At 38.1% G+C, this 10,610-nt stretch overlaps 1 protein-coding gene across 1 annotated transcript in view; it reads right to left on the bottom strand.

Moving 5' to 3' along the window:
* The window catches only part of CEP295 (centrosomal protein 295), a 57,161-nt gene that overhangs the window by 1,684 nt on the left and 44,867 nt on the right, over nt 1-10,610 (bottom strand). The window contains exons 18-25 of the mRNA XM_080816684.1: nt 9,211-9,363; nt 5,982-6,064; nt 5,364-5,466; nt 4,791-4,958; nt 3,871-4,007; nt 2,745-2,916; nt 1,559-2,172; nt 676-816 (exon numbers count right to left, since the gene is read on the bottom strand). Of these exons, the coding sequence (XP_080672810.1) occupies nt 676-816; nt 1,559-2,172; nt 2,745-2,916; nt 3,871-4,007; nt 4,791-4,958; nt 5,364-5,466; nt 5,982-6,064; nt 9,211-9,363 (1,571 nt within the window). The remainder of the gene's footprint in view (nt 1-675; nt 817-1,558; nt 2,173-2,744; nt 2,917-3,870; nt 4,008-4,790; nt 4,959-5,363; nt 5,467-5,981; nt 6,065-9,210; nt 9,364-10,610) is intronic.

Below are 10,610 nucleotides of genomic sequence, written 5' to 3'. Positions count from 1 at the left end.
CTAGAGTCCTTACTAATTAACTAGAACTAAATTTGTGGCACAATTCCCTCCAATGACTATCTCCTAAGCAGTGAAGTGAGCCAGGAGGAATGGTTTGCTTGCAGTGGAGAAAATAATAAAGAACCTGCAGCTAACAGAACTCAAAACCTATTTTTGTGTTTTGTAACTTGAAATATATCTTCATTTTTTCTTTGGGACTGACCCACACAAAATAAACTTAAAAGGTAATAATAGCACTCATTTTGTATCCCCCTCGGGTCTGATTTTTACCTATCCTCTAGAGCTCCACTGCCTTTTTTGGAACAAAATGAATCTTTCACTGAATCAATCCATTCGTGAGTTCCAGTAATTCCAGGTCCTAATGAAAACTATAGCATCATAAGATGAATGCCTTTAGGACTATTAAATGGCACAACACAATGCTATCGGGCAGTTTGAGAGCTGGTCCCTCTTCCTGTCTGCTGTCAGTTGCTATAAACACAGTAACCCCTCCCTGTTCACTGTGTAGTTGAGTGCATTTGCACCCAGAAAGGGGAAGGAAATTAGTTTGCAAACAATTCTAATGTAAAAAAATGCCGTGCAGAAACTACTTAAAGACCTGTTGCCTTATTCTCAGTTTGTTGTGTTGCTCTATTAATGAGGTGTATTCATATTAAAGGGAGCTATGAAGTTTACCTGAGAACTGCTTTTTGCCTCATTTCCTTTTTTTTCTTCTAGTGTTAGATTTGCAAGATCCATTTCAGCAATACTGATATCACTGGTGCTTACTAATGTAAGCTCTGGTTCTTCTATTATACCATGGCCAGACTCTGTCTCCTGTGCAATAAAATTCAAAAGGAAACCATATCCTTAAAACATTAAAAATACAAAAATAATCTATGTTACAGAGGAAGAACAACAGTGGTCCGTGAAGACGACAGTGGTGCCTTCCCCCACCCCTGACCCACTTTTAGAAATACTTAGGACTTTGGGGATGGGCAAAATAATAATTGTCTGAAAGTAGCTATTGCAAGGGTTGTAAGCCCAAATGCTTATTATGGGGCTACGCAGATAGTACAAATGCAGGTTGACTGGGAGCTGTGTAGAACCTGAGGGCGTAACCTATCAAAAGGGATCAGTAGCTGGTGCGATGCAGCCAGATGGAGGCCACTGCTGCCAAACCACATTTTTAGAGGAAGTATCTTTACTGAACAAGAATTTGCAAAAAAACACAAAACCACCGAAAAGCCGCAAAATAAAACACATGTGGCCCAGATGTCACTCTTGCTGTCAATATAGTTCCTAATCTATGTTTATCAGTAAAAGAACAAACTACTGGAAAGTGAAAACCATATTCAGGTGACTGGAATCGAAACAAGCAGATCAAAGAGGCTGAAGCACAGGTCAAGCCATCGGAAAAAGGATGTGTCAACTGGGAGCAGACCTTTTGTTGGAGATTTCCAATGATTACAAGATTGACTATCTCAAGAATATCAGCAAGAATCTCAGTTGCTTCTCTTGAATTTGGTTTCAAAAGACTTGTGGAAATGAATTTATTTACATATAACACTTCACTTACCCACACTGGAATAGAGCTCTGTAATGATCCAGAACTTAAAAAGAGCTCTGACTCTGCTAGGTGAGAAAGGTTTCCTGGGATTTTTGGAGTTTCTGTCTTAGTGGAATTCTTAAAATACTTTTCACTCTCAACAGAATATGGTGCCTGAACTGAAGTTCCCCTCTCCACTGTTCTGACACAGGATTGAGAATCCATTTCCTCCACATGTGAATTTATATTTAAAACCCCAAGGCTTTCATTTTTATCTCCATCGAGTCCTCTTTCTGATAGTTCTTCAAAGCCCAGTCTTTCTTCTCTGCCTTCGGGTTGGGCTTTTGCTGAGCACTCACTAGAGGTAGACCCACACGGCGTGCTATACTGTAGACTTAAGGGATGAAATACATTAGCCTCATCAGAGGAACTGAAGACTGAACTCTGTAAATTTCCTACACAGAGGTGGAAATGAACACTTTTTTTCTTATTTTGTATTTCAGTCTGTTCAGAATAGTTCTGATTTTCCATGCCTCGGGAAGAATCTCTTGCTTCAATGCTAAAAATACTTGGTAGATCAGCATGTTGGCTCCCCTCCTGTGAAGAAAATTCCGGCAGAAGCTGTTGAAAAGACTGTTCAGATCCTGAAAGAAATAAGTTAACCATAATTATATGTTGTAAAACCTGGATACAGATACAATCTCTAATAGTCTGACTAAATTGTAAATAATGAAGTCAGATTACATGAATAGAAAACTAAAAGGATAGTCAGAGTGATTTTCAAATAATTCTGCTCCCACCATGTATTTTCTCCTAGCCTAATAAAATATGGTTATTAGACATGATGAGGACTCTTCCCTAAGAGAGAATACTGATTTTAATGACAGAACTTAGACTAAAATGTACATGTGTATCTCAAATAAAAATATGTATGTGTGTGTATATATAAAGTTTGTACAAGAAGTTTTAGAAGAATACTTAAAACTTAACTGTAAGGGTTGAGAAGCACTTTTGCTTTTATTTTATCAAGTTCAGAACTGTAAAAATGCAAACTGAGCATTATTCTGTTATTGAAATGAATACACAGAGAAACAGAAGCTGTGACACTGGGAATGGGTGAGGACAGGAGTGACCAAGAGGTGCTAGGCACCACTTCCAAGGAAAATGGGTGTAATGCGTGTAAATAAAGCAGAAGTATTTTTTAACTTAATCATACCTTCAGTCTTTTCTGTGGCAAATATCTGAGCAGCAGCATGAGCCAAAGGAGGGTCCAGCTGCTGGTTTGGGCTCGTGTTAGAAGAATTCAGGCTGGTTCTCAGTGCTGCAAAGGAAACTGTGCTTCTGGGTGCTGCAACAGTGTGGTGGCTTTCACACGAAGAATCTGAGTTCTGACGGAAAACAACAGGTTAAGGCTAAAATACTGATTATGTATTACCAACTGGATTAATAGTCACGTTCCTATGATACTACTCTGCCTTAATTACCACTTTACTTTCACACTATTACTTTACTTAAACCCAATTCTTCCATTTCAGTTAATATGAAAGAGACTCTGACAAAAGTTATTTAGAAAACAAACTGCAAATTAACCATAGTTTAGAATACAATGAGATCATTTTCTTTCTTTCTTTCTTTCTTTCTTTCTTTCTTTCTTTCTTTCTTTCTTTCTTTCTTTCTTTCTTTTTCTTTCTTTCACAGATAGAGATCACAAGTAGGCAGAGAGGCAGGCAGAGAGAGAGAAAGGAGGAAGCAGGCGCCCTGCTGAGCAGAGCAGAGAGCCCTATGTGGGGCTCGGGTATCATGACCGGAGCTGAAGGCAGAGGCTTTAACCCACTGAGCCACCCAGGCGCCCCACAATGAGATCATTTTCAAAGGCAGGAACTATTACATAGGACAGCCTGGGATGTCAGGGTATGGGAGCAGAAAGACTGAGGTTCGAATCTCAGCTGCTTTACTATATAGGAAGAGGCTTTAAATTTTATAAAATTAGTGATAAAAAAACACTAACCATAAACATTCTTGAGCATTTTATGCATGGTACTCATTAGCTAGAGATAAGGCTGACAAGACAAAATTCTAGTACAGCTTGTTTTCAATCTTGGTTCCACATTAGAATCGCTTGAGGAGCCCATAAAAAGTTTCTGATAATCTAAGCACGCCTAGGGATTCTGATTTAATTGGTCATTGGGATTTTTAAATACAGCCTGGACATTGGGATTTTTAAAAGCTTTCCATGTGATTCTAATCGGCAGCAAGGTGAGGAACTACTGTTCTTTTCTAACAGAAGAAAAGATAAACTGTTTTTGGAAATTCACAGCAATGAAGCACCGACATTAATGTACCTGGTAAAAGTCTCTGCTGTCTTGAGAAATCCCAGAATATGATGATATATCAAAATCTGGATGTGGTTCTAAGGGTTTAAATAGCTGACGATGCAAATTTGGAAAAGTGTGTTCCAACTCCGGAAAGTCAAGGTCAACTGTTGTAATTTGGAGAAAAATGATAAAATTTAATTTTACATAACTGCAATTTAACGAAATTACTTCCATTTTTTTTCATTGTCAGCAGACTCTTTGAAATTAAGTCCTATCATTATGTCCCACATGCAAAAAATGAGGATACTCTCAATGACCAAAACCTTTGGCCAAGTTTCCATTTTCACTAGCTCCAAAGTCTTATGACGTTAATTAGAAGAAGCCACTACGATCACTACTTTGCTATAAGCTCTGGTTATTCTCACTTATTTTAGTATCTGTGATTTAAAAAAAGAAGAAAAGTTCCTGTACAGGGTGTTACTATGGGCCAGGCATCGTACTTCATGTGTATTATCTCATTTAATCTCCAACATCTCCTTTTTAACAGAAGATGAAGGAGTAAGCAATGTGTTTATTGTCTCCCAGCTAAGAAACGACCAAACTAGGGACTCGAGGTCTGATCTTATTCTCAATATTGGCAATGCTGCTTCAGCTGTTAAGCTAACTTTGCAATGGTAAAGGAAGATCCGTTCATCTCCGCTACATGTTCTTCAGTCTAACTCATTCCAGATCTCCTCTCACTAAATGCCGTTTTCCATGTATTGTGTCAGAACTGCCGCAGCAGGCCATAAAGACATGAAGCTCAAACCATCATTCCTTAAAACTAAAAGGATGAAAGGTTATATAAAAGCGTTCAAAATAATTTTACCCTCAAGTCTGTTTTTTTTCAGTCATCAAATTTGCTTCATTTCTGTGCTTGCCTATCATCTGCTGCATGTGTGTCTTACCAGGTGTAAACTTTTCCACTGCAGGCAACAGAGGTTGATGAACTTCCTGAGAGTCCTGCCTTTGATAATGAACTTGTGATGAGGGAAGTACAGAACTTAAAATATCTCTTTCCTCTTCTTTACCGGTGGTAGATTCTTGTTCCCTGGGGTCCAGCTCTGAAAATGACCCTAAAAATTGAGTTTAATGAAAATACTTAGTGTCTGGGCACTTCCTAAGAGACAAGTTTTGGTAGAGAAGCACAGCAATATAAACTGATGAGGATCCGAGCAATTAAGAAATCTGCTCAGACAGGCTCCCACTGAATGGGAAAATGTGACAATAGCAGATAATTCTGAAAATACTGGAGAACCATAGAGCATCCCTGTGGGTCTGCAGGCCTGGAACTTCCAATTATGTTTAGAGTATCATACTGCCCATTATCCTCTCAGGCATGAACAGTTTACTACTGAGATTTAAAGAAACAATCCCTCTCAGCACATTGGGACAAGCTCTCAACGTTTGCTCTCACCACTGTACTGACCTCGACTGATGCTGGTCTTTCAGTTTATTTACAAACATTTTGACTTTATTACCTGGATCTGTAAGGCTCAGATCCGTGTTTTCATAACTTAAAAAGCTCCCAGTAGAAACAGTTACTGATGATAATGGCTCATGATAAATCTCTTCTGTTTCAGCCTAAAAATGAAGAGGAACGTAAGACACAATATAGGAAGTAACAGCTAGAAAAAAACCCCAAATCAGTGACATTAGCAGTTATCAATTCTGAGCTCAGATCAAGTGTAGAAACCTTCATAGTTGTAAAGGTCAGCAGTAAAACCTTTTCATCATTGCTCAGAACTCATTAGTCTCAGACACACACACACACACACACACACACACACCCCCATTTATCAAGTCCTCAGTTATACTCAGTCACCTTTACACACACACACACACACACACACACCCCTCCAGACATAAGCCCTTATTGTTCTAAGTTACTTTTGCTTCTCAGAACTAGAGAGATCATGCATCAGGTAGACTGGAAGGTCTTCTGATGCTCAGATTTGGCTATTTTCATCACTGATCTACTTCAGTAAGAGCAGATCTCAGAGAACAGAAACTTCAGTATTTCATAACTTCTATAAACTAAAAGACAACATGAAACCAAACAGTTCTAACAATGGAGGACACAATAAGACACTACTAACATTATCCGGCTTCATAGTTGGACTCAGATATGTCTGTCCTTCCTCCACGGCATGATTCTCAGCCATAGCCTCCTTGACCTTGACTGAAATTAGGGGCAGAGGGGGGTAGTTTAGATTATTACAAGTCAAATTCTTAGCACCAGAGGATATCATTTCTATTTTCCTACAGTTTTCTTTCATATTTTGCTTTGTAGAATTGTCTTAGACCAAAAAGAAACAAAAACACTCATTTTATTATTCATTAAAAACATTTCCTAGTCAGCATAATATGCTTTTCCCTGGAAAACTGTACTTATATTCTACAGAAAGAAAATTACCAGTATGCTGGGAAATGCTTTTGTTATTAAGTGAAGCAAGAATATTCTATCACTAATACAGTATGATCTCAAAGTTGAGAAAAATGCATATAAAAAATATAATATATAAAAATTATTTGGCCTCACTTAAGAATTCAGGTATTTTGAGTTCATTTTTCTCTTACTCCAACAGTCAACATTTATAGGAAAGCTGGTCAAAGTGTATAGTTATCTGTGGCTCTGAAACAGAGTAAGATTGAAACTGTGCCACCAAATATATAAATTAAAACTGTGTCTCATTATCACCATGATTTTATTAAGAGACATCATACACACTAAAAGTATGTTTCTTTTTTTTATTAAGTATGTTTCTTAAACGTTTTTGTAAGAAATGTTTTCTCAAAGACCCAGGACACACACATTAAAATGTATTATTTTGACCTAACTGATATAACCAATAAATTATTACTTGGGTTCTTCTAAACACACTAAAATTTTCAGTAGAGAAACTAAGATACGGTGAAATTTTATAGTAAGTTGTTATTTTTTCCTAGGCACCTCATTTCAAAAGCTAGTTGGGGAGATAAGTTAATCTGGGGTTTACCAATTCATAATCATATAACTATACTGTTATCTGTAACATACCAAGAAGATTCCCCCAGGGGGAAGATGTGGGTAGAATAAGAGGTAGAAAATAAAAGTAAGGAAGGAACAAGGTGCTTTCTTTTGGAGAAATGTTGCAGAATTCAGTACAGAGGTCCCTGAAAGAGCTGGAAGAGAAATGAGGATCACTGGTTTGGAAAGGACTCACTGATACAAGGGACCCATTACTGAAAAGGGGAAATAGCATCATGAAAGCAATGCCTTGAACAGAGTCGTTTTCCCATGACACACACGAATTTCCTGTTTTCCTTCAGAAGCAAAGCACCATTTCCCAACTTCCAACAAAAGCAAGGGGTACAGAGCTTGGAAGTTAGAAATCAGGCTGAGTGATGAAGATGTGAATAAAGAGGAAGGGAGGGAACAGAGAAGTAAAGCCAGCACGTTCTTTTCTAAAACAGAAACAATATGAATGTAGGGATGATTATGAGAAAGAGAAAAGCAGTCCCTGGGAACTAGGAGCTGCCCTGGCACAATCAGAAAGGCCTTAGTGTTCTCCTGTTAAATGTGAACAATTTCACAGAATACCAATAGGAAAGGCTGCTCTGTGCCTATGATGGCTCAAGACAAAAATCAGGCAACACATCTAAACAGACAAAACCAGAGTATTATCCAAACCACAAAAATGACCAAGCATCTCCTTATCTTGGCCTGAATTAAGTGAGACAAAAAGTGTGATTTATGTATTTTTAATATGTCAAATACAATTGAGAAAAATTTTTTAAAAGATTATTTATTTGAGAGAGAGAGAGAGAGAGAAAGAATCCCTAGCAGACGCCGTGCTGAGCATGGAGCCCAACGCAGGGCTTGATCCCATGACCCTGAGATCATGACCTGAGACGAAACCAAGAGTCAGACATTTAACTGACTGAGCCATCCAGATGCGTCAAGAATGATGATTTATAATAAAAGCAGTACGTGCTCATTATGATTTCAGAAAGCACCACAAGTTATAAAGAAGGAAAGTTCATCCTTTTCCTACCAGTCATAAGCAACCACTTATTTCACTTTGATGTTTTAATTTCTTGCTTTTTTTTTTTTTTAATATTAGTAACTGCTTCTTCTTCACTAGTTATAGCTTTTGCAAGCCTCACTCCGTTATTCCCGCCTCCTGGATAATTCCAATAATGGAACTGCCCCTGCTTCCTGATAACATCCAATACTCATAAGCAGCACCCCATTTCCTTGAAGCCTTCCCCAAATCACTTTATTCAAGCCCAAATCTTATAGACAGTTAAGTCCTTTCTAATACCTGTACTGAGACACCTCCCAGTTCCCTGTTGTGAGCATTCTACCTCACTGCAACAAGTCAGGACACCCAGCTCTGTTCAACTATAGGTAAGTTCCTGGTCCTCTCTGACCAGACGACACCAATAGAGATTTACCCAGTCCACTGGCTAAATCTAAAAGAATGGTAAAAGTTTCATTTTAAATTGTTGGCGCTCTCTCGTCTCTCATTCTATTAAACTATAGTGATAGCTAAAATAAAAAGAAATATGGTTAGAAAAGGTAACTGCTTAAAAGATACTTTGGAACTAATGCAGTAGTATGAACCAGAACTATGCTTTGTAGGGTAAACAATATTACACATGAAACAGTTTGTTAAGTACTTGCAGAAATTCTAAAGTGAAAAAAAAATTAATGCTGGTTGTGTTTGGAAGGCAGGATTAAGTGATTTAAAGTTTTTTCCTTGTAACCCTCTTTTCCAAATATTTTAAAGACAAAGCATGTCATTTAGAATGCCACAGAATATTTTAAAGATAATATTTAATAATATTAAATTAAATATGGACTGTTACAAATAGGCTTAAATACAAAATCTGTAGAGGTTGCCAACGGTGAAAACCTCATACCCTCATACACTTCCTATTAGCATTTATTTAGTAAAATAATTTAAAAGCAAAATTACTATTCTCTAAATAAACTTTACTCCCTCATTCAGCCTTTTGTGCAAAGAAATAATACATGCTTTTTTGTAAAAAAGAAAATAAGAACCTATAATACATGAATATATAAAACAGAAAGTGAAACCTAGCCTCCAACAAAGGTAAATCTATACCAACACTTTGATGATTATCATTCCGGACATTTTTCAATGCATAAAGACAGGTTTTACCCCCTTCATTTAACAAGTCCAGATGCACCATAATGATTCTATTACCAACAGTCACTAAAGTTATTCACCATTTCTCATTACAAAGTACCACTAAATGTCTTTCGTCCACACACCCCTGGGCACAGCAATTCTACTGCCCGTTCTCTCTCTCTCTCACCTGCTTCCTTGGAGTCATCATTACAAACGTATTCCTGGGCAATGGGGTAAAGACAACCAAATGCATCACAGTTCAGTGGGCTCCCAAAGAAACTTTGTTCTCGGCTTATTGAGACCCTTAGGGGATCCCTGTCTTGATAAAAATCTGGTTTACCTGGAAGGAAGAAAAGATGGACTCATTAGATTTTCACTTACATTTCTAGAGTTAGTAGTTAAAACAAAAATGGCAATTTAGATTACAGGCAAAAATCAATGTAGCAAGAAAATAATAACCACTCATCTTTCACACAGGCCTTTAAATTATTTCACTTTGATTTTACTTTTTTTTTTAAAAGATTTTATTTATTTACTTGACAGAGATCACAAGTAGGCAGAGAGGTAGGCGGGGGTGAGGGTGGGGGGAAGCAAGCTCCCCGCTGAGCAGACAGCCCGATACAGGGCTCGATCCCAGGATCTTGAGATCATGACCAGAGCCAAAGGCAGAGTTAACCCACTGAGCCACCCAGGCGCCCCTGATTTTACTAAATTTTTAATGACAGTCCCACTTCTAACACGAAATAATACTTCAGGATTGACTAATCACTCACAGAAAAAAAATGCCTGGAGAATTTAACCATTAATAGTATTATAAGATGCAGTCTGTGGTCATAAAGTCAAAAACAGCCACAGCTAATCCGTGGTAAAAGAAATCAAAGTAGAGGTTTACCCTGGAGAAAGAGAGAGACTGTAATTGGGAGGACACAAGAGGAGGGTTTGTGGAATTCTCTAAGGTTCTAGTTCTTGACCTGAGTGGCGGCTACCTAGGGGTGGCTATTACAGTGGCAATCACTGAAATAAACACATAGGATTTGTGGATTTGTGTACTTCTCTGAATGTTATACTTTGATACAAAAATGACAGACAAGTAAAGAAACAGAGGAATGGGAGATACCCCAAAGTAGAAGCTAATCTACTGTGCACAACCCTGGAATCACTTGGCAATTCAAGGCACCAAGTATTACATAAGGGAAGTATCACCAGGGAACGGAAGACAGGGAGAATGTTTAGAAATATCTACTTGGAACAGATCCATCCCATCTTCTAGGATCCCTGTCCCTCAGCATCATCCCCACAGAAGACTAAAGGTTTATTCTCTGAAGAAACTGAATCCAATACACTCTGAAAACGGGGCTTGGTGCCAAAAGGAAGCACCAGTGGAAAGCAGTGAGAATGCCATAAGGTAATTAGGGGTATTCAAGTGCGCACCTCAACACAGATGCCCCTGCGTCTGGCTCCACGATAGCAATAGCCAGACTTGTTTCAAGATTGGAGGATCTTAAAGAAATTAAACTCTGAACTGCCTCAAGGAAAAGAACTCCAGATACTAAATTGAGGGTACCCAGTGAGAAACCCCCTTTTCTA

This window comes from Martes martes (genome assembly GCF_963455335.1).
Source record: "Martes martes genome assembly, chromosome: 10".
NCBI classification, from domain to species: domain Eukaryota; kingdom Metazoa; phylum Chordata; class Mammalia; order Carnivora; family Mustelidae; genus Martes; species Martes martes.
This window is presented reverse-complemented; position numbering and strand designations above follow the sequence as displayed.